The sequence below is a fragment of the Aulonocara sp. 'chitande type north' Nkhata Bay genome, linkage group LG20 (assembly GCF_057382095.1).
Source record: "Aulonocara sp. 'chitande type north' Nkhata Bay isolate Kocher_YH1m ecotype deep benthic linkage group LG20, A_spYH_male_GT1.1, whole genome shotgun sequence".
Lineage (NCBI taxonomy): Eukaryota > Metazoa > Chordata > Actinopteri > Cichliformes > Cichlidae > Aulonocara > Aulonocara sp. 'chitande type north' Nkhata Bay.
Window position 1 is genome coordinate 21,320,392 of NC_141363.1, and position 24,790 is coordinate 21,345,181.

The 24,790-nt window shown below is 42.7% G+C and overlaps 2 protein-coding genes and 1 pseudogene across 2 annotated transcripts; 1 reads left to right on the forward strand and 2 right to left on the reverse strand.

The window, feature by feature from the left end:
* Window positions 1-1,650, reverse strand: LOC147305546 (uncharacterized). The gene is made up of 7 exons (XM_086278108.1): window positions 1,531-1,650; window positions 1,264-1,404; window positions 1,090-1,162; window positions 672-812; window positions 364-560; window positions 131-332; window positions 1-86 (listed from the first exon to the last, which is right to left on the reverse strand). The coding sequence occupies exons 1-7, from the start codon at window positions 1,648-1,650 to the stop codon at window positions 1-3; spliced, it is 960 nt and encodes a 319-aa protein (XP_086134234.1).
* Window positions 1,651-2,449: 799 nt separating this feature from the next.
* LOC147305547 (uncharacterized) lies at window positions 2,450-4,181 on the reverse strand. Its single transcript, XM_086276207.1, has 2 exons — window positions 3,691-4,181; window positions 2,450-3,592 (listed from the first exon to the last, which is right to left on the reverse strand). Exons 1-2 carry the CDS (start codon window positions 4,144-4,146, stop codon window positions 3,155-3,157), a joined length of 894 nt encoding a protein of 297 aa, XP_086132333.1. The 5' UTR covers window positions 4,147-4,181; the 3' UTR covers window positions 2,450-3,154.
* A 5,423-nt stretch (window positions 4,182-9,604) lies between these two features.
* LOC147305548 (uncharacterized) lies at window positions 9,605-12,055 on the forward strand (annotated as a pseudogene).
* Window positions 12,056-24,790: the final 12,735 nt, after the last annotated feature.

Here is a 24,790-nt window from a genome sequence, read left to right on the forward strand (position 1 = left end):
CTAATTAGATTTTACAGTGTGCCCCGGGTCCAGTGGCGGTGGCGGCGCTGCATCTCCGGCGGCCTGCCCCGGGTCCAGTGGCGGCGCTGCTCCTCCAGCGGCCTGCGGCGTAGCTCCGACGAGCGACCACGAGATGTGGCACCTGATCTACGATGTGCTGGTTGCGGACGTGCCGTTCGTGGACGTGCTGGCCGGGCGGGTCGCGGACGTGCTGGCCCCTCCAGCTCTCCGAGGTCTTGCGCGGGCAGCGCGGACTCCTCCTGCTCGCTGAGCTCCTCTGGTGGCGGTGCAGGCTCCTCCCGCTCGCTGAGCTCCTGCTCCGGCTCGCTGAGCTCCACCTCCGGCGGAGGCTCTGGCCTCGGCTCGCTGAGCTCCAGGCTGAGCAGGTCCGGGTAGCGACGTAGCAGGTGGTGAAGATGATGGCAGAATGGCGGCTGCAGGCAGATGAGAGAACGGTGATACAGCCACGGCAGATGGTGAAGCCGCGAGTGGTGTGGAGACCTCTGACTGAGGTAACGCTGCCTGCGTTAACGGCTGGTTAAAAGCAGCGTTATCATCCACTGCAGACACAGACAAAGATGGTGAGGAAAACGAAAAATTGTCCTTATTACTCACCCCAGCCGGCTCTTGAGATGTCCAGGAATCCGGCTGTGATGAGGAGCGCAGGCGGCGTGTAGACGTCGGGGCCGGCGTGTCAGGCTGTGAATCCACCGGCTGCCCGGGCCAGTGAGCAGCCTGAGTAGGAGAGTGGAAGTGGAGGGTAGAAAGCAGAAAGTCCAGGATGGACTGGCTCGGTGGTGCACTGGCCACCTCTGACCATCACCAGTAGGCAACATGGGTTAGTATCTTGCCCAAGGATATTTGGCATGCAGCCAGGAGGCAGCCTGGGATCGAACCACCTTCTGATTAGTGGCTGACCTGCTCTGACACCTGAGCTACAGCCACCCCTGTAGCTCAGGTGTCAGGGAAAGGAGGACCCAGCCGCGGAGCTCTGAATAAAGACAGATTTATTTAAAGTGAAGTTAACAATAAATGCACCATTCATCCCTGTTGCTCCCCAAGACTCCCGTGAGTGTCTCCCACTCAGACGTCTGTGTTCGTGCTCCCCGCTGTAGAGTTTCTGCACACCCTGTGCGTGCTGCCCTTCCTCTCCACGTTCCTCCTGTAGGAAAACAATAGAGGCGGCCGTTAAACACTGACCCCCGCGGGCACACACACACGGTCTGCACTTCCTAAACACACACACTGACTTGGGAGTCTAACGTAATGATCCCGCGCCGGTGGGAGCTCCAACACTCTCCTAAATAGTTCCCCCACGAGCCCTGAATGACAGCAGGTGTGTGGCAGGAGCTTCGGGTGTGGCCAGTCCGCCAGCAGAGCCACACCCACCAGGCCTGAAGGCGCCTGCAGAAACACATACACACATCCGCAAACAGGGAGAAGAGGGACAGCAACACCAAATATACATGCAATACAAGACAAGTCCATAACTGCTCAGGGTCCAGGGTCACTCAGACCCAGGACCCTGACACATTGATCAGTGCTTCCAGGATCTCGTAATGAAGAAGGCTCAGAGTGCATCTTCCCCGGCCAAATCTGAGATGCCGTCATCCAAAAGATGTCGCCCGGCAGATTCTCCCGGCACAACATCGCCAGCCGGTAAAGATATTGCCGACATACTGGAGTCAATCGACAAACGATTGTCCAGTTTCGATGCAAAGCTGTCCTTGGTGGAGATTCTTCACCGGGAATTTAAATCCTTGCGAGAATCCCTGGAGTACAGCCAGCAGCAGGTGGAAACGCTCGCTGCTGAAAATGCCACGCTAAGGGAGTCAGTGAAATGTTTCACAGACAATGTTACCCAGCTAAATAGAGAAAATAAAAAAAATAAAAGAGACAGTTATTGATCTACAAGCTCGTGGCATGCGTGACAATCTTGTACAGTATTTTCTGGTATTCCAGAAGCCGCTGGAGAAGACGCGAAGACTACAGTGAAAAGCTTAATCAAAACCCACCTGAAGCTGCCATTAACATTGATGACACTTGCTGACTTTTTATCCTCACTCTATAAATGCTGACCATTTAAAAGGCCTTACCTGTAAACGCTGCCTTATCCACCAGAGTCCACCGAGAGTGGATTCTAGAGTCTTTCCATGCTCCTGTTAGTGATCCTCCTCTGTAGAAGGCTCTACTGGTCCATATCTATGGGCCTTTCTGCAAATAACGCCCATTGAATGGACTGATAACATCCAAAGCTGGTGGAAGTGACGTACCTTTTGTTGTGAGAATAAAATTGTTTTTATGGCTTTTTTTTTCAGAAGTTGGGACACCAACATGAACTCTTTACAAGCATTTGACATTTCAAATATAGGAGATCAAAGGGCTTATGTGTGGTCAAAATAACAAAGATTCTGTTTAGTTCAAATCTGAGTTTTATTATGGAGGCAGCTAAGGGTTAATGGAATAATAAAATGAAAATGAAATAGAAAAAAAAATTAGAAAATACCATAAAAATCAAACAAAGAAGAGCATCATTGGCTCCACATGCTCGACAGGAGCCTAACCAAATTCATGCCATGCTTGGATAAAGACAATAATGCCATTTTGAAATTTTTGCTTCTTTAACTTAAAATTTAAATATCTGCAACATTTAGGATTGGGATTCAACTTTATTGTCATTACACATGTATAAATACAGGGTAACGAAATACAGTACAAGTAAAGAACGGACCAAAAAATACTTTTTTAGAGCAGTGCCACAAGATGGCAGCGTACCCCTATGTGGCTGTAAAGTAGATACAAAAATAGGCAGATCCAAAAGTATCAAGCAATACTTTTCCTTTCTTTCATTTCTTACTCCTTATTTGTAGGATTTGTATATATGTGTATATATGTGTGTATATATTTGTATATATATATATATATATAGATAGATAGATAGATAGATAGATAGATAGATGCAGTTGATGTGAGTCTGTACAGGAGTGGAAAGGAAAAGTAACTCATTCAAAGGGAAAAGATAGATTTTTGTCAATGAGCTTGAAATTTTTAAGTTGATTTCAGCAAACCATTCAAAACATCCAAATTGTGTTTTTTTGGATTTTCACTTTTTTATTTTTTTTCTTTTGCAGCAGACTCGTCAGGTCAGAAACAGTCAGTCATCTTCAACTTGCTGCTCCCCCTGTGCCTGTGGAACCTCCTGTAGGTCATTCCACTGTTTTTTTTGTTGTTTAGAAAGCACTGGTTTTTCTGAGCCTTCAATCATTTCTACAGCGATATTTCTAAGATCTTTTATCCATTTATCTTTATTTTGCATTCCAGGTTCCACTGCAGGTTCCGCTTCATCTGAATTTCCATCTATTTTCTCAAAGATGCGTTTGGTCAACTGTTCTTTTGCAGCTTCTCTTAAAGTCTCTTTCAGTACCTCTTCTGCCTGTTCCAAGATCACTCCGTCATAAACAGCTCTTCTGCTACAACAGCATTTACAGAAATCATAGCATTTACAGCAATCACAGCATTTACGGCAATCACAACACAGGGACTTCAGGGCCACCAGAAAAACAATACCAAGGAGCACCGAGAATCCAATAAGCTGAAAAGGAATTATCAAAGATCAGTTAGAATAACACAAAACAAAATTAAATGCTGCAGATGAGAGAAAAAACAACAACAACAAAAGGAAAAACTCACCCTTGATGTGTTTTTCAGAGAATTGATCATCACATTTTCCTCAGCTGTGATGTTGGTTTTATCTTTGCAGGCTAACTGTGATTTCTGTGCTTTCCTCTCACAGCAAACATACCAGTCTCCATCAACGAGCACAGACACGACCCATAGCACACCAACACAAAATGCCTTGAAAATTTGACTCCAGAAAACGCCACATAACTGTGTCCTGAAACGTGGCAGGCATGATTCACACACACATGTATAGTTGCAGATCCTCTGTAATGTCTTGTCTGTCGAAAGTATTAAGAAAAATATAATGCAAAATGGTATGAGCATGTATGGGTAGCAGTCTAGAGCTACATTTTTGCACGTGCATTGTATATCACGCTCAAGTAAAATATTGTAAGTAAAACTGCCAACGATGGTAACAAAAATGCTGAAAGCCCTAAAGGGAAAATTAGTCAGAAAATCCCTCATCTTTGGCAGAGAGTTTGTATCTGATGAAATCTGCAGCTTAGAATGTGAACAAGTAACAGTGAGACCACAAGCATTTCCCTTTTGGGAAAAAAAGGTTCTGAAGGGGTGGGACTTTGTGACTGATAATGACTGATATTTCTTACTTAGTGTCCTTTGATATGCCAAAAAGATACATAAATAAATCTTTGTATAAAATGATTACCAATTTACTAAGAATTACACATTGATACATTCACTCACACATTATCAAAAGCAGATGTATTAATATTGAAAAAGGTCAAGTTTTGATCAAAGGGTCAGGTACGAGGAACCCAACTGTCTAATATTGTGACATTAATGCTGAGTTTCCTAAAGGTGTCATGGTCCAGGAGAGTGCTGGATTTTTCCATAGTGCCGGTGATTCCACCTCTGGGCGGATTAAAGCTTTTGGACTGTGTTCAGCACAATTTTAATTAGCCATTGTTGATTGATTTGTCTCCTATGATGAATTGTAATGGCTTTTGTTAGCAATTTGCATACTATGCATGCTTTCTCGCTCTCTCTCTCCACACTCACACACACACACACACACACACACACACACACACATATACATATATATATATATATATATATATATATATATATATATATGTATATATATATATATATATATATATATGTATATATATATATATATATATATATATATATATGTGTGTGTGACACATGTGTGACACAAAGAAATATGAAGGCATGCCGGCTCGGACATCGCCCGTATCAACAACGTCCGCTTCAGGTGTTGAGGAACCGGGCACCCTGACAAGGGTCTGCTAGATGATGTTAATTCAGCACTACGGACGATACCTGCAGCCACCATTACCGAGACTAATAAGCTGATCTACACCATGGCAGCGGTGATCAGATGCTTGGCTACAAGTTGAATAGCCACAAGGGGCAGTACCCTCCATGGAGAAGGAGGCTAGAGGCTAAGATCAAGGTAGCATGGAGGGAGGTTAGCCAACTGTCGGAGATCCAGAAAGGTGCGATGATGAAGGTGCCTAAGAAATATAGCAAGCTGTTCACACCTGAGGCCTTGGAAACTGCCAAGCAAAGACTCATAGCCTTGGCCAGCCGCTTGAAGATGTACACTAGAAAGATTGAAGGCAGGAGAATAAACATCCAAGCCAAGGTGTAGTCTCAGTGGCAGGGGAATAATATGAGAACAGCAAGGCTAGAGACGGAGCAATACTGGAAGAGCATATGGGAGAAGGATGCAACCCATAACAGCAATGCTCAGTGGCTAGTGGATCTGAGGGCAGACCCTGAACAGGGTCCAGTAACCATCACAGTGGCATTGAAGTAAGGGTCTCCAGTATGAAGAGTTGGACAGCACCAGACGCCGACAGGGTTCATGCCTACTGGCTGAAGAAGCTGACTGCACTCCACGAGTGCCTGGCAGCAGAAATGAACCAGCTGCTAGTTGATGAGAGACAATAACCGAAGGCCGGACAGTCCTGATCCTCAAGGATCCAGATCCCTTCTGGGGATTCTCAAGGATCAGGAGGCACATGGGTCAACACATGAGTGGGGCACAGAAAGGGATGGGCAAAAATACCAGAGGTGCAAAACACCAGCTGCTGGTACACAGAGCAGTCAGCTGAGACTGCAAGACCAGACTGACCAACCTGTGCACTGCCTGGATTAATTACAAGAAGGCCTGTGACTCGATGCCCCACTCCTGGATCCTGGAATGCCAAGAACTATATAAGATCAACAGCATAGCATAGCATAGCATCTTTATTTATAACGCACTTTACATCCAACTATGTTGACCAAAGTGCTACAAATATAAAACAGAGAGGAAACAGTTTAAATTACATATAAAATATCTTACAATTAAAAATAATGTGATCAATAAGAAACGTATTAAGAGACATCAACAAGTCCTGCTGTGCTAAAAGCCAAGGTAAATAAATATGTTTTAAGACGTGATTTAAAAACAGATAAGGAAGGTGCCTGTCTAACATGTAAAGGCAACTCATTCCACAATTTTGGTGCTGCCACAGCAAACGCCCGATCCCCTCTGAGCTTACGATTAGTCCTGGGCACGCTCAGGAGGAGCTGGTCTGCCGACCTGAGGGACCGGGAAGGTATGTATGGATGAAGAAGCTCAGAGAGGTACACAGGGGCAGCATTTGACAAACATTTAAAAACAAATAAAAGCAGCTTAAAATGGATCCTAAAATGCACGGGCAGCCAATGAAGTGAATATAAAACTGGGGTGATATGCTCGTATCTACGAGTGCCAGTTAAAAGGCGTGCAGCAGCATTCTGGACTAACTGCAGTCGAAAAACAGAAGATCGGCTCACCCCAAAATAAAGAGAATTACAGTAATCCAGCCGAACGGTTACAAAAGCGTGAATTACTGTTTCAAATTGCTGTCTCGTAAGAAAGTGCTTAATTTTGGCCAGTTGCCTCAGATGAAAGAAACTAGACCTTACAACCAACCCGATCTGGCTTTCAAGCTTAAGCTCAGGATCCATTTTAAAACCCAGATTAACAATCTCTGGTTTACAGAATGATTTCAGGGATTGCAAATCAACACACGGAACAGCAGTGGAGGCAGGTCTGAACACCATTACTTCAGTTTTAGAATCATTAAAACAAAGAAAGTTTAGCGCCAACCACGACTTGACGTCCTCCAGACATGTTTGTAAACGATTTACAGACGACCCATCTTTCTTTTTAAGAGGAACATAAATCTGGCAGTCATCTGCTTAACAGTGAAACGAGAGTCTGTGTTTTCTAAAAATTGAGCCCAATGGAAGTAAATAAAGTGAAAACAGGATAGGGCCCAGAATGGAACCCTGTGGTACTCCATGAGACAACGGAGCTCGGGAGGACTCACAGTTTCCTAAGCGAACTGAAAAGGTTCGGTTTGTTAAGTAAGACCTGAACCATTTCAGAGCCACACCTGTTTTACCGACACACTGCTCCAAACGTGAGATTAAAATTTCATGGTCTACAGTGTCAAATGCAGCAGTTAAATCGAGTAAAATAAGAATGACACTTTCACCAGAATCACATGATAAAAATATATCATTAAAAATTCTTAAAAGTGCTGATTCAGTGCTATGCATTGCTTTAAAACCAGATTGAAAAATCTCCTGAACATTTTGTGCATTCAAGTATGAGATCAATTGGTCATATACAATTTTTTCCAAGACTTTAGATAAAAAGGGCAGCTTAGATATTGGTCTAAAGTTCTCAACAGCGTTTGTATCTAGCCCAGGTTTCTTAAGAAGTGGTTGCACAATTGCATCTTTGAAATTCTTTGGAACCACACCTGAAGTAAGGCTGCTATTTAAAATGGTTAAAATAGTTGGACCTAAGGTAGAAAAAACTTCTTTCAGAAAAAGGGGAGGGATAGGATCATAAGGTGAGCCTACAGGCTTTAAATGATCCACCACCTCCTGTAGCTGAGCAAGAGTAACCGACTCAAACTGTTGAAAGACAGCTGAGCAAACTGGAAGATCAGAGGGGTCAGATGTGGGCAAAATAATCTGCGCCCTAGCCGAGGCTACCTTGTTTATAAAGAAGTGCAGAAACCTTTCACACATTTCAAGTGAAGGCTCAAAACTAAGAGCAGAGGGAGGGCTTAAAATAGTCTCAATTGACTTAAACAATATGTGTGGTTTCTGATAATTCACCATAATAATGTTTGCAAAGTGTTTCCGCTTTGCTTGTTTTATTGTAAGCTGATATAAGGCCCAGCACTCTCTTAAACTTTGTAAAGAGACCTGTAAGTTATCTTTTTTCCATCTCCGCTCAGCCCTACGACACGCCTCGCAGCACGGGTTTCATCGTTCAACCAGGGTTCAAGCTTTGTCTTAGGATGCTTAATTTTTAGAGGGGCAACAATATCCAAGACAGTCTGACAAGTGGTATGAAACCAAAAACTGAGTTCCTCTACATATTGGAGTGTCTCAGGAATGGAGAACTGCTTATAGTAGGTGGAGAACCGTGCTGCCGTGGAAGAATTTAACAAACGAGATGTCTTTGCAGGGACAAGCCCCCTGAATTCATTTCTAGATAAAGAGATGTCAAACAGAACCGGCATATGATCAGAGAAAACAGGATCGGAGGCTTTCAGATTAAAAACAGGCAGTAAGTGGGCTAAAACCAGATCGAGAGTGTGGCCACACTGTTGCGTGGGTGCAGACACACATCGAACTAAATTAAAAGAATCAGTAAGATTCAAAAAGTCTTTAACCATGGGCTTATCTGGACAGCACACATGAATATTAAAATCCCCAACAATAAGAAAGGAGTCATATTTTATCGTGACTTCAGTTAGAAATGCAGCAAATTCCTTTATAAAGTCTTTACTGTATTTTGGGGCCCTGTATATTATTGTGCACAGTACAGGGGGAGAACAGGCTATTTCAAACAGTAACAGTTCAAAACTGGAAAAATAAAATTCCAATGAAACCTGCTTGCACTTGTAGTGATCTCTGAAGATAGTAGCTACTCCTCCACCTCGACCAGATCTGCGTGGGACATTAAAATAGCAGCAGTCCGAAGGCAAAAGTTCTGCAAAGGCGCTGGAATCACCAGCAGTTATCCACGTCTCAGTTAAGCAGAGAAAGTCCAAGTAGTGTGACAAAAAATATTCCTTAAGGATAAAAGTCTTATTTGATACCGATCTGGCGTTTACCAGGCCAAATTTGGCCGGAGTTGAATAGTCACTAGACTTTGAAGCTCGCGCAACGTAACGCAGGTTTTGCATACTCACTCTGCGCCGCCGTGGACAGGGAGGCAGGGAGCGGCCGGGCGGGAACAGCCCAGAGCCAGCGAGCGGCACCAGACACGCATAGGACGGCCTACGAAGATGCCAGGGAAAAGGGGCACGACAGGCAACGCCAGGGACAGCACAACCAAACGCCGCCAGACCTTCAGTTTCACCAATCTCCTACTCCTTTTGCCGCGATGGCGGCCCCGCTTCCGCGGAGACGGCACAGGTACACGGAGCAGGTGAGTAGGAACCAACGACAGGAGTGGAGGCGGTATTTTGTGTGCATTTCCCAGTCTACACACCGGCGTATTGGGAGATAGTCGGAGATCAAGTAAAACTTGGCGATCATAGACCAGCAGGGAGTCGATATTATAACAAAATAAAAACATTAAAACAGAAACGTGGAGGAACAGACGGCAAGCCATACACATCGGCGCCATCTTGATTCTACAGCCATAAGACAACAGGACCCTAAGAGTCTTCATCAGGAACTCAATGGGGATGTGGCGTACAACACTAGAGGCCAACTTCAAGCCCATAGCACAAGTCACCATCAAGTGCGGGATCTACCAAGGAGATGCTCTGTCCCCACTGCTGTTCTGCATAGGCCTGAACCCCCTCAGTGAGATCATTGACAAGACTGGCTATGGAATGGAGCAGTTGTCAGCCACCTCCTGTACATGGATGACATCAAGCTGTATGCCAAGAGTGAACGAGACATCGATTCACTAATCCACACTACCAGGCTATACAGCAATGACATTGGAATGTCATTTGGACTGGAGAAGTGTAGTCGGATGGTAACAAAGAGAGGGAAGGTAGTCAGAACTGAGGGGATTGAACTACCAGAAGGCAACATTGCAGACATAGAGAACAGCTACAAGTACCTGGGGATCCCGCAGGCAAATGGAAACCATGAAGAGGTCGCTAGAAAAGCTGCAACCACCAAGTACCTGCAGAGGGTCAGGCAAGTCCTGAGGAGTCTGCAGAACGGTAAGGACAAGATCTGGGCTATCAGCCCGTGATCAGGTACTCTGCTGGGGTAATAAGGTGGCCAAAGGAGGAGACAGAAGCCACTGACATCAAAACAAGGATTTCAGTGGCTTGTCTTGATGTTTCACCACAAGTCCAGCACCCTGAGGCTGTACGCTAAGCGGAAGGAAGGAGGCCGGGGACTGGTGAGTGTCAGCACCATGTTCCAGGATGAGACAACGAACATCCACGAATACATCAGTAAGATGGCCCCAACTGCCCGCGTGCTCAGTGAATACCTCAGGCAGCAGAAAACCAAGAATGAGGAGTAAGAGGAGGCACCATCATGGAAGCACAGGCCCCTACACGGTATGTTCCAACTGCAGATAGCGGAGGTGGCTGATATCCAGAAATTGTACCAGTGGCTGGACAAAGCCAGACTGAAAGACAGCACAGAGGCACTAATCATGGCAGCACAGGAACAAGCTCTGAGCACAAGATCCATAGAGGCTGGGGTCTATCACACCAGGCAAGACCCCAGGTGCAGGCTGTGTAAAGATGCCCCTGAGACAATCCAGCACATAACAGCTGTGTGTAAGATGCTAGCAGAGCATAAAAGGAACGCCATAACCGGCCGGCATAGTATACAGAAACATCTGTGCCAAATACGGCCTGGAAGTCCCGAATTACCGAGCTAAGATCCTGTAGGACTTCCTCTGGTAGAGGAACCGAGCTTGAAGGATAGACCACCCACAGGGGCGAGTGGGGAATGTGTGTGCGTGTGTGTGTGGACTCCCTTGGGGTGGTGTCTGAGAGGCAGATGTTGTCCAAGATAGAGACACTGCTGAATAATATCTCCCACCCACTCCATGACATGCTGGCTAGTCACAGGAGCAAATTCAGTGAGAGACTGAGGTTTCCAAAAAAGCACCACTGAACGACACAGGAAATCATTCCTGTGTCCTCCATCTAATACACTGTAAACACTGCAATAGTTACACCCTTTTTACACAGATGCTCTTTTCTACTCTGTAATATTCTTGTCAATTTTCTTGATATTCATTGAAAATCACATCTGCTAATTCTTGATATTTATAATTGAGTGAGTTGCATATATTTGTGCTATTTCTTAAATTTGTAAAATCTGTAATGTATTGTTTAAATAGTTTAGTCTGCCACTGTTACTGTTTTAAAATTTTATTTTTGTGACAACTGTAACCCAAATAATTTCCTTAGGGATTAAAGTATTCTGATTCTGATTGTTTCAGGATACATGACCTACTATTATCCAATGGCACATCTGCTACCTTAACCTTTGCTTGTTTTCTCCTCCTCTTCTTTTCTCTTTTTTTTAAACTGAGCTGATTGCTTTAACCTTTTCTTGATCATCTTTCATTGGTTTTAATTTCAAACTCCAATATCAACACCCATCCACCAACCCGAGAATCACCACAACATAACCTAGCACACCTACACCTTAGTGCACAGGTTCGGTTTGTATAGGGTTGTTTTTCTCTGATTTTGCACAACCCAGGAAAAAATAATCAATACATAATGGGCTTTGATTTACAACATTATGAATGAAATTCTCTATTTGGAAGTAGCCTACCCTCCTCAATACAATGACAAATGATTGCCATGATGTCGGGGCAGCACAGGTGAGAGCAACTTTTTTTGCTGATGCCCATGATGCCGCATGGGGAAACGGCTTATGTCGCCTATATCAAAAACCTCCACTGCCTGTGAGTAAATAGACTGTGGGGGTTTAATGACAACCCCTACTCGCTAGATCATCTGCTAACCCTTGTTGTTAGTGAAGGCCGTCATAGTTAAAGAGTCTTTCATAGTTATTCTTGTACTAACCTTGTTTTCTCTACTCTCAGTAATCCTTCAGACGTCTGTTTCCACACTGCCATAAACTGCCTTGTTCAGTCACTGCTGCTCGCAGTTTCACCACTTTGCTCACCTGCCTACCTACCTGCCCTGTTCACTGACAATCTGTGTACTGGACTTCCTTCACTCCTCACCCGGAGCACCTACCCCTCTATGCTTCGCCCGCACCTGCCAAAAGTAAGACTGTTTGCAAATTGCCACTTTCACTCTAGATCAGTGTCTAGAATTCATTCTAACTCCTGTTTCCCTCGTTTCAGCGACTCTGAGAATCCTGCTTTGTAATTACCCTTTGCCCCGAACTACGGAGTTCCTGCACTGGATGTTACCCAATGTCGGGGTCCCAGGCTTCTGTCCTCACCAACCAAAGAGCTCATTCAAAGGACTCTCTTACAGTTCACTTAGTGACTGCCTAGCTCATGAGTCACAGTTCAGCACTCTTGTGACTCTCATAGTGCTGTTCAAGTGCATCATAACTATTATTCTAGTTCATAGTGTATCATAGAATTACTTTGGTATTAAGAAGGGCTCTTTTTTTTTTCTCTTTCCCACCCACCACAGTTCTTTTCAGTCACTGTGAGAGAAAATGACCACACAGGGTTTCAAAGGTTCTAGAGGCTGTGGTTTGTTGTCGCTGAAGCAGCATGACTTGTGCCCCTGTAGATTTTGGCTGAGGCCCTCAAAATGGGCTTCTATTATTACTTTTTTCTGTCAGTCAGCTGCAAATTTATTTTGTTGCCTACAAAGTTACCTTCTCTATGAACATTAATTGTGTTGGGTCATGCAGAATCCCATCTATTTTTTATGTTTTTACTGATGTGAAGACATACCCTACTATGATATAAGTATACAGATATTTCCATCAAATTCAAAATGTGAACCTTCTGAGGCCTTTCCAAAAACATGAACACATTACCTGCTGTGCAGCTTACCATGTGCTGTCTTTAGATACTTGTGCAACAACATCAGTGCGTGACTCACTCCCTCAGTCCTCTGCTTATGCGGGTTAGATCAAACACAGCCCAAACACCTGTGTTAGTGACATCAGCACGTCACTGCAGAGGAGGAGCTGAGGATGCGTTCTGGATGGCTGTCATTTGCATTCTCCTGAGGTCTTTCTCTTTGGGACATTCCTTGTTGATTTTGCACAGTGTTTAGGTTTTTCCTTTTGCTTCATGATCAAAGGCCAAAGCTTTTGATCAGGACTTCCAAAGGCTCCCCTCTTGTTTTGCTGGCGAGCACACTGACAGGACAGTGGTGGAGCAATGATAATTACAGCTCCCATTTGCTGTCCGTGGAACTGGCACCAACAGCCAGTCGCACCCTCAGGCCAAGGAGAAAGAGATTCTTGGACGGTTTAAGGAAGAAAGAGGAGAGGTAGAGCACAGGAGATGGAGGACACTGACAAAGAAGCGAGTCAATCAGGAGATCAGTCAGAAAATGGGATTTCTCTGTCCTGTGCAACCCTATTTTTGAATGGACTTTATAAAGTATAATAGCATATTAATAAAGCTTCAATAGCTTATTAACATTCATGACCCTCCTCTTATTTACTTTCTAAATTTTATGTCAGCAGACAGTTAGATAATCTGAGAACAGACTAGAAATGGAGTAAAAAGTTCATCTAGTACTCTCCAGAGTTAAGGTAACGTTCTTTTAAGTGAAAGTTTTACCCACATCAGCAAGAATTGCAAATATTATTTACTTCTCAAAAATATAAGTGCACCTCTGGTGTGCACAGCAGAGGACAAAGACATTTACATGGCAACAGTACCGCCAGACCCCCCATACCGATATTCTGCGTCGCACCCAGACCGTCAGAGCTGAACTACAGTGTGACTTCACGCCATTCTGACCAGACATGTACCCCGTCACAGTAATCTCACATTATGACAGGCTGAAAGAAAGAGAAGAAAGAAAAGCAAAGAAAGAAAAAAAAAAAAAAAAAAAAAAAAGAATTACTTTGCGCTGCGGGTTCATAGTTTGCTTTATTGTCTCTCGCTCTTAGTTCATGGCTAACTCGCTAAGTGCTTGTTGCATTTGTTTTTGCTTTTTGTCACATATTGCTCTCTGTAATAAAAGTCACACATACACATTCTCTGTGCCTCTGAGTGTTGGTTACACTTGAGTCCATTCTCCCATGTTGGCCATGGGAGAATGGAGCCTGACGTTACCCATGCTGCTTGATCTCCCAAACCCCCCGAGCACACTTTTTTTTGAGACAACTTAATGACACCCAAATACCAGAGAGGCAAATAGTAAATGAACTGGTTCTTATATAATTCTTTTCTACTCTGTCTGAGCATTCAAGTGATTTACAAAACTTGCCTTATTCACTCAAGAACTTCCTTTTATTCTCTTTCTACAGAAGTGCTTTCTATGTAACATTCACGCACATTCATACTTTGATGGATGCACCAGAGAGCAACTTGCGGTTAACATCTTGCTCTAGGATATTTTCCAGGCCTCTGGTAGAGGACATGGGTACTGAGGGATAGTTCACCCACAGGGGCGAGCGGGGAATGTGTGTGTGTGTGGAGAGAGAGCGAGAGAGATGAAAATGGCTAACAAACAGCCATTATAATTCGTCATACATTGAGGATAGGAGACAAATCAACAATCAACAATGGCTAATTAGCCAAGTGGTGGCTAAAAACATAAACAGAAGTTTTCACTACCCTTACTAATTAATGTTATCTTGTTGTATCTCTGTTGGGGTCAGTGCTATCCTCCATGCAGCAGGCTGAGGGTCAGAGATGCCAACAGACTAAATAAACTGATTGGCAAGGTCAGCAATGCTGTGGGGATGGAGCTGGACCCCCTTAGGGTGGTGTCTGAGAGGCAGATGTTGTCCAAGATATAGATATTTGATAGATAGATATTTGACATACAGACAGGGATCAACCCTCCAACCTTCATAATTAGTAGGTGGCCTACGCAACCATCTGAGCTACAGGCACACTAGACCACTTGGGACAGCCACAGTCCCCGCAGAGTTTTCCAGTCAGCAAACCGTCTATACCCTGCCAGTCCTGCTGGGCAACACCAATTAGGCAACCTGCTGCCAGTCATGCATGTCAGCAAATCCCCTATATGCAGAGCACCAGAGCTGTTTAGAGATGTTTGAAGGGGCGGGTGCTTAAAGTTAAAAAGGGGCACATAGAACCAGGCTGAATAACAACAATTCACATTCATCAAGAATCTGATACGGAATCACATCACACTATATCACTGTCATCAGGTGGGGACAATGCAAAGCAAACAAGCCTATGTTTTACCTGATGGGGTACAATGTTGCTTTTGAGAGATTGTTGCTGATAGTGGCGGAGGGCAGGGTTGTGTTGATCTGAGACTGTAGACATTAAAAAGCCCATAGAAGAGATGGTAGCTGTCTAAAGAAGTGTTATGAGATAATAATAAAATGCAAAGATTGGCGACAGTGCTTGGATCCAGAATCCTTCCCTTATTATTTATAAGGCAGAAAGCTTATTAAATGTTTAAAGTGTAGAGATGCAATAATTCTCATGCTGTAAATCACCATTTTGTCATATTTCAAATATAAATCTAATATAATCTGTGTCCTAATGTATTTTATTTTAAAATACAGTGTGCATTATCGTAATTATAATAATCTATAATTGTGTGGATATTTGCTCATGAGGGTATAGTCCCCCAGTGTATTCCAAAACTGCTTTTATGCAGACAGAGGGGGTTGTAAGTAATCTAGAAAAGTTGGACCACCTGTAGGAATTAGTAGCACCAGCTTTCAAGGCTTGACCAACCTTCATTGCTGCAGAACACCTTTAAATTCTTAACCCATTTTGTGTTCCCCAAAAAAGGCCTTTTTGTACAATTCTGAAATGTACATTATTTTTCAGTTTTGGTTAACCTTGCTTTTTTAACCTTTGGCAGTTGAATTCTTACCTTTGTATCATTTCAAGCTATTTATTGGACCTAATGACTTGAATTGCAATGAATAACTGGAAAAATTGGGGTGTTCTCTGAAACTTTTGACTGGCATCATATAGTCAGGTAAATAATTAATTTTGTAAGTTTGCTTATTAGCAAAGAGATGAACAGTCTATAATTTAAACGCCATGTTTATTTGAGCAGTTTTCGTCAGAACAATAACAAAAAAATCCAGAAAAATGCATTTCAGAAAAGTTATAAATTAATTTGCATTTTTAAGAATGAAATAAGTATTTGATCGCTTTGCAAAATGTGCTTTAGTACTTGGTGGCAAAATCTTTACGATGGGTTTGATGGGTGAGGCTGACAGATAAAATTATTTCATGATGAGAGCCAGGCGCCAGGACTGCCAAAATGAAATAAACAAATATATCATTAAATAATTAATTAAATGTGTCAATAATTAATTAAATGTGTCAATAATTAATTAAAATGTGAAATACATAAATAATTAATTAAATGTGTCAATAATTAATTAAAATGTGAAATACATAAATAATTAATTAAATGTGTCAATAATTAATTAAAATGTGAAATACATAAATAATTAATTAAATGTGTCAATAATTAATTAAAATGTGAAATACATAAATAATTAATTACATGTGTCATAACTATTTATTAAATTAATTAATTCCAATTTTAATTAATTATTGCCACATTTAATTAATTATTTAATGGTGTATTTAATTAATTCATTATGGCAGTCCTGGCATTCGATAGACAACGAACACAGACCGACACCCACTATATATACACACACAAGGTAATCGGGTAATCGCACACAGGGGGGAAGAACAGCTGATCCGAATACACATGATGACTGGAGGACACAAGCTGAACACAATGACAACAGACAGAGACCTTCAGAATAAAACAGGAAATCTAGAACACGAACCGGACACAAGGGAGAAGGACACAGAATACCAAAATCAGAATAACTAGAACAAAGGAAAATAATCATAAAACACAAAACACTGGGTCAACGACCCAGCACCATGACATATACACTTTAGGACTCGGGGTAAAGGGATCAATAACAATTTAAAATTTATATTTTATAGTTTGATGATTTAAAGTCTCACACACAACCTGTCGAATGGGGAGGGAGACCTGCTGCTTCCAAATAGAGCCCATTTCATTCATAAAAATCCAACCCCATTATGTATTCATGATTTGAATCCTGGGTTGTGTGAAATCCCAGAAATAAACCCTAGACAAAGCGAATCTGTGAACTGAGGTGTAGGTCTGTTAGGTTGTGTTGTGGTGATCCTCGAGTTGAGGGATGGGTGTTCATGCTGGAGTGCAAAATTACAAGCCATTGAAAATGGACAAGAAAAGTTCAAAGTCATCAGCTCCTCAGTTTAGAAAAACAGAAAAGAAGAGGAGGAGAAACGAGCAAAATATACAGGTAAGCAGATGTGTCACTGGATAATGGCAGGTCATCCTGAAACAATCAGAATCAGAATACTTCATTAATCCCTAAGGAAATATGTGGGTTACAGAAATGGTAAAAATAGTAAAAGTAACAGACTAAACTCCAAAAAAATACATTATGTTACAGATTTTAATAATAATTAGTCATTGTCAATTGTTGATTTGTCCTGTTCTCATTTTATGACGAATTATGATGGGTGTTTGGTAACCGTTTGCATACTATGCATACTCTCTCTGTCTTCATGTCTGTGTGTTTCTCTGGTTAAATTCAGTATGGTTCCGACAACAGTTTTATATTAATGTACAATCCCTAACATGTTTGTGTGTGTGTGTGTGTGTGTGTGTGTGTGTTTGTGTGTGTGTGTGTAGGGGGGGGGTTCGCCCAGGGCGCCAAACAGGCTAGGACCGCCACTGTTTGTCAGCAGATGAAAGTGAAATAATTTGATTGACTCAGCAGATATTCTTTGAGTGTTGTAGTAGCTGCAATTCCAGGGGTCCGTTCTTCGTACCGCGCTAAGTAAGTTAGCTGGATTAGATTGTTGACGATTTCGCGTGATCTTGGATCGTTCGGTTCCCCGAAGCTCATCCGGGACTTGCTGTCATAGCAACAGAGCCGTAAGCGTAAACCTGCTCGGGAGCAGGCTTACTTTATGTAAACAGGATTAGATCGCGGCCACGCAGGTATGTCCGCTTCATTTATACGAAAGCAACAGCGATATTCCACCACTGTTTCACCATAAATAAATAACATCAATGTAACTAAAGATAATGCAGCACTTGATCCTTTTATTGATTTCACACAGATACATACAGGTCATTTCCTAAAAAAGGGAAATGTACTATTAACATTCTATTACATGTATGTGATTATTACAGATGTAATTCATATTTCAGAGTAGTAATTGTAAATTACTTCGTGTAATCAAGATGAGAGACCACGGCTATAAAAGCGAAGGTGGATTTGGGAAGCCTGTCGCAGCCATGTCCTGTCCGTATACGCGACCAACCCATTGCGGAAGGTGCAAGATTGATAAGGAGAGTCCTCAGAATTCAGCGTATATTGCGGGACAGACAGGATCCTTTAGCTCAGCGCGACAGTGTGCTCATAGAGAGATATCGATTTTCCCGTGAGGGTATTATTTACTTAACCAACTTGTTGACGAGGGGGTGCAGGACCACCACCTGTCTTTTGTTGCTCTGCCCTTTTCTTGGTTGCTGTTATGAACAAACAAACAGATTATTCCAGGGTCTCTTTCCAAGAGACGAAAAGCAATATAAGTGATAAATATTACCATTCTGTAGAATATTCTTATATTCCACTTTTACTTGTTCCCATGTTCTAGTGGGTCCTGTTGTGGCTCTAATGTGAAAGAGGATATAATATAACAATATAATATAATGTAATATAATATTGGATAATATAGTGTAATATAATAAATCTACCCTACCGCCTACTGGTGTTGGCCAGAGGGGCCGATGGCGCGATATGGCAGCCTGGCTTCTGTCAGTCTGCCCCAGGGCAGCTGTGGCTACAACTGTAGCTGCCTCCACCAGTGTGTGAATGTGAGAGTGAATGAATAGTGGCATTGTAAAGCGCTTTGGGTGCCTTGGAAAGCGCTATATAAATCCAATATATTATTATTATTATTATTAAATTACTTACGAGTTTAATTTGTCAGCAACTTTCTGCCAGCCCTCGCTCCTTGCTTTTGCAGCCCTTGCAGTGTTCCCTTGCGTTCTGATTAAACTCTGAAACTCCTGAAATCCCTCACTCAAGGGTTCTTGCTCTGCTGCCGAAAAATACCGAGCCGAGCGCGCTCCTTCGACATTTTCGCCGACCAATCAGAGGGTTGCCGATCAATGTTTCTACTATCGATGCGTAGCCCCTTTTACGACACCCAGTGATCTCACATTACTTCATCCAGCTGTACTAATCGTCAACAGCAGGTGTGTTCGGAGAACGGGATTAGCGAGCTCACGGTTAGCGCGATGATTTGGTCTTGGATGTGTCATTTGATCTTGGATGTAGTATGCGACGTACGAAGAACGGGCCCCAGGAGTGGGAAAGAAACTTTGCAGCAAATTAAAATGTAGTGTAACAGAGGGAAAGCCAATACAGGAGAAATATGCTCTGCCTTTCTTGTCCCTGTCAGGACTCTTGCTGCAGCATTTTAACTGAAGGGAGTTAAATATTAGAAGAGAATTCAAACAAAGGCTTAGTCTATGCACAGATTTGACATGAATTCAGCAAGCACAGTGTAGGTGCCTTGGTTTAGGATCATCATGGTCCTGGATCTTCAACCCATTGTTTGAATTTTGTTTTGAATTTGTTGTCTGTGAAGGTTGAATTTGTTATGTACTTCTTTGAATGTATAAGGTAATTAGTTCTAGTTTCGGAACATGTCACATTTTGAGTGCCTTCAAGTTCAATTTACAGTTCCCTAATTTCTGGTCTGTTCATGTCTGTCCTAGTTTCACCTCTATATCTTTTTCTCCCCTATCCAAGTGTCAAGCCCTTATGTCTTAGTTTCATTCTCTGTGTGTAACTTCTTATTTTATTTTGATTTTGATTTTTGATATCAAAATCATTTGCTAAATTAACACAGTTTGTCAAATACAGAATTTACAGAAAATCTTGAAAGAAAGGTAAAATCTTTATTTCTCATGAGTTTTACTTTACATGTAATTTCACAGGAAATAGTGCTTGTGTATTTGTATGTGAGAGGAGAAGACACTTTTATGTGGAAATGGAGTTCATAATGTTAATTTGTTTAGAAGAAATTAATTTAAATAAAGAGTTTTTCAGAAAGAAATTGGAACATAGTTAACTTAAAGGACAACTGAGCAAAAGTGGAAAGTGAAAAGGAAAAACCAATTGAAGTTATTTGGCATTATGAGATCAAAATGATCCTGGATTTGAGAAAAAATCATTTTCTTAGTGGTTCCATTGTACAGTGGATCTCACAAACAGTATCAAAGGCAGTTTCCTCTCCTCCTCTTGTGTCCTTACACAACTTGTGTTGTATTACCTCATCAATCTGTAGCTGTGATAGCAGTTCCTTCTTCTGAATCTTGGAACACTAAGCTACTAATTGTTTTCCTGTTAGCCTGGATGCTGGGTATTGAAAATTGCATAGGCCCAACATCCTCTTCATCTAACCCCTTACTTGCGTAGTCGCATTCCAGTCTCAAAACAAACTCAGCTGATGTTGATAAAAAACTAAGGGACAAGAAGATTTTATCTGTCTCCAGCAATGTTGTTTTTTCGTTTGAGAAACCATGTTTTGTCTGCGGAAATGTTTGTTATTTATAGCAGTACACCAGAAAGCACGTGAATATAAAGTTATATATAAAAGTTAGATATAAAGCCAGCTGTGTCATTGCTTGAGTGGGTCCTCTCCAAGTCCTTTTGGTTTTGGTTTAAAAATGTGACATGATAACAGCAAGCACATGCTTTTAGTATTGAGATTCTGGGATTCATTTTAAAAAGATCGTACAGGTATAGGACATGATTCATAAGACATATTTAAGAATTTTTTAAAAATAGCAAAAACCCATTGTGTTAAAACACATGGTACTAAATTGCCAGACCACTGCCAGAGTAAGAAACAGCTTCTATCTGACAGCTATGACTGAACTGAACGCTGTCACCCTACTGTCCCCCATGTGACATTGCAGCTTTCGTAATAAGAAGCTTTACATTTACTTTTTATAATTCGCTTCACACTGGTCACAAGCATTCTCTATTCATTCTGTGCGCTTTTTTCAGTTATGTACCTTCTTTCTGTCATGAATTGCTGTGTGGCAGGCTGGAGACTGGACCCAAATGCAGGACTCATGGCAACATTGGCAGCTTTATCGAGGCTGTAAAAACTCTTAATACCGAAAACAAAACTGAAAACGATGAACTAGAAATACCAACTTAAATCTAAACATTAAGACACTGGGAAACAGCACTGGGAACTACAAGGAGCACACAAGAAAAAAAACACAGCGTCCTGGGCGGACGACGACAACAAGCAGGGAATGACAGAGGACTAAAATACACAGCGGGGTAATCAGTAAACGGTACACGGAAGGGAAACACAGTTGGGACTAATTGGGCAGGATGAGACCAGGGAGCAAAAGAGTATACACTGACATAAGACATGGACCTTCAAGGTAAAACGGGAAGCACACCGACTGAATTTACAGACACAGACTCAGAGACGCAATACTGATATGGTGCAGAGGAAAGACAAGAACAGGGATGACTTAAACAGGAGACATGGGACCAGGGCAGGCACAGAGACAGAGACTAGACACTAAACAGAGGGAGCACAGAAACCAAAACCTAAGAACTAACAAATCTTAACAAGAATTAAACGGAAACTGTCATGGTCATGAGTCTGTTGACTAAGGGTTTTGTGTTTATTAATATTATACTATTTTCTTGTTTACGCTGGTTATGTATTCTGTTAAGATTTTCCTAATTAAATTTTGGTTTTGTGTTCCCTCTCTTTAGTGTCGGGTCATCCCTACCCATGTGTTTCCTCTGTTTGCTGTCTGCTGTCTCCTGTTTTACTTTGAAGGTCTGTGTCTGTTGTCTCCTCATGTCAATTAGGATCAGCTGTGCCTCACTCCTGTTTTGCCATTCCTCATTCTCCTCTGTGGTATTTAGTGATATATAGAGCTGTGCTCGTTGTCGGTTCATCTGCATTTCTCATTTTTTCTCCACCTCTCATCCCTGTGATTCTCCCTGCATGTCATCCCATGTTTCACCCAGCAAATTATTATTTCAGTGTTGTTTAGCTAGCTCTCCCAGTTCAGTTTATTTCTTAGTTTCCATTCTGGCCATCCCCACTTTTGTTTGTAGTCTCACATGTTCTAAATAAATGCTCACTCGTATCTCAGCTGTTGCCTGCATTTTGGGTCCTTTTCTCCCACACAGCACATGTCATGACAAACACATAAGACACTCTTACGATTAGTTCACACTAAACGCGATAGACACGACCAGAGCGTCAGGTTTACATGTAAAGTCAATGGAGAAGCGCGATGACGCACGACTGGGGATCCCGCGAAAATTCAGAAGCAGTTTTGTGTCGCGAAAATGCGTCAGTCGCGCAACTGATGCATTTGACGTGCGAATAAAAATATGCGTGTCAGTTTGTGTGGTGCATTTTGTGCATTCGCGCTAACGCGTCTACCACTGGAGTTGGAAAAAACTGAACTCCAGCGTAAATTTGCTCCACGACAACCAATCAGGAGCCTGGTGATGTGGCTCTGACCCTAGTTCAAAGGGGCAGGTCCAGTGAAAGCCCTTCATTCTTCATTCAATATGGAGGAAAGACTAATAAACGCGGTTGCAAACCACTCCGAGCTGTATGACACCAGTTCCTTTCTGTACCGAGACAGGAATAAAAAGGACCTAGCTTGGAGGAAGATATGGGAAGAGATCGGGCAACCTGGTAAGTTCAGTCATTTCTCTTTTTAATTTTTTGACTGATCCGGGAAAGCCGCGCTAAAGCTAGCAAGCCCGCCTACTGTCCCGCTATTTTCCCACTGATGTACAAATACCTTTCCACTAACAAGATAATGTGTTTATTCAGAGGACAGCTGCAGGAGAAAGTGGAAGAGCCTCAGGGACACATACAAGAAGGAGAAGAGGAGTGGGTCTGCAGCAGGATCGGGAGGAGATGGAAGTCCTTCGCGGTCATGGGGTTTCTGGACCCCTTCTTCACCCCGCGGGAGACTAGTGGCAATATGGTGGGGACCGTGGAGAACATCCCCCCCGAGGACCAGGGACAGCTTGAAGAGGCAGCAGGGGAGTCCCAGTCAGAAGGTATGTTTACATTGAATTAATGTAGGCAGTTAATATATATATGTTAGGAATATATGTTATCGTTAATTAATGAACAGCACACAGTGGTCCCGCTCATCCGTTCATCCGTCACTGCCTCGCTTTTTCACAGAGGTTTTTATTACTCAGTACAACTTTAAACAATGCACATTGCATTCTGCAGCCTGATTGACAAATCTCCTCCGTGTCGTGTCTCCTGCGCTTGCCAAATTTATCATGTTTGGTTTTGATAACCATCACGTCCAATAGAAAAAACAGCACAAAAACACCCATAACTATGACCTTCATTCGGAAATAGACACCTGCACCGGGAGGGAAAAAGGCGCACAAAAAAAGGACTTTATAAGATAGACCTTCTGAGTATCACTACAAGGATTACCAACAGTGGTCCTCATACCACAGTTTGCTATCAGTAAACACAGACAGCATTCACTGATAGCATACCACACCCATGTTATCAGTGTATAAACGGATAGTTTAGCATATATTAGGACAGGTACCAATAAAGGACTACCGTATTAAACACTTTTACTAACCGCAGGCAGATGGACATGCGCTCTACAGGTGGGATTGAGCGCCTGTAGTTGGTGTCTAGGCGGGCGATGCTTGGAACCACGCAGGACAGCAGGTCCTCAAACTGGGCGAGGGAAAGACGGTGGTAACGCTGAAAGCGGCCGTCATCCAGGCACAGCTCCTGGAGCAAATGGTGAAACTCACCAAACTGCTCACGCTTCTGGAGGACCTGATGAACCCAAGTACGGTGAGGACGTCCTTTTTTGCACCACGGACCGGTTTATGCCCGACAATATTTCCACGGACCGGCCTTTAAGGCGTCGCGGATAAATACAACAAAATAAAACTAGTACCGGTACCGAAAAAAAGAAGATTTATTCATAACACACGTGAAAAGACCCAGGAAAACCGAGTTAACGATAAAAACGATAACAAAATAACGCTGAAAACCGATAAAAACCCCGAAAACCACACATTTCACGGCCCGGTACCAAACGACTCACGGAGGCCCGGGGGTTGGGGACCGTAAATAGAGAAGATTGACAACTGCCATCTTGCAAACATACCGTCTGGCACTACTTCCTCCCACATTTCCTCTTCACGTGGTTCAAAATTGCATATTTGACGCCTGAATAATTCGCGTTGGACACGAATTGAGGTGCGAATGTGCATGCGTCAAGCTAGGGGCGTCTGGCGCGTTTTGGTCGCGTCTATCGCATTCTGGTCCCGTCTATCGCGTTCAGTGTGAACACACCGTTAGTCAAAACAAAAAACTGAGTCAACAGACTCAGGACTATGGCACTCTCTGTTTATTCTGTGTATTTAAATAATAGAAATGTGCAAATGTACATGTATGGTTTTTTGTTGTTCTTAAAGAAAAGACACTGAAATTACGTTGTACGTAAAATGACAATAAACACATCCATTCATTCAAGCGTGAGTTTGTTAGCACTTTTTTTTTTGTTTCCTTTGGCTGCTGGAACGAGAAGGCATGAGTGGACAAGAGATGAGAACAAGGTTCTCATTGGAATGCGACTACGCAAGTAACCACAGGAAGGGGTTACATGAAGAGGATGTTGGGCCTTTGGAATTTTTAATACCCAGCATCCAGGCTAACAGGAAAGCAATTAGTAGTTTAATGTTCCAAGATTCGGAAGAAGGAAATGCTATCACAGCTACAGATCGATGAGGTCTGTAGCCACAGCAAGGTGGAGCCAAAGCGACAGGTCAGGGCAAAGAAGCT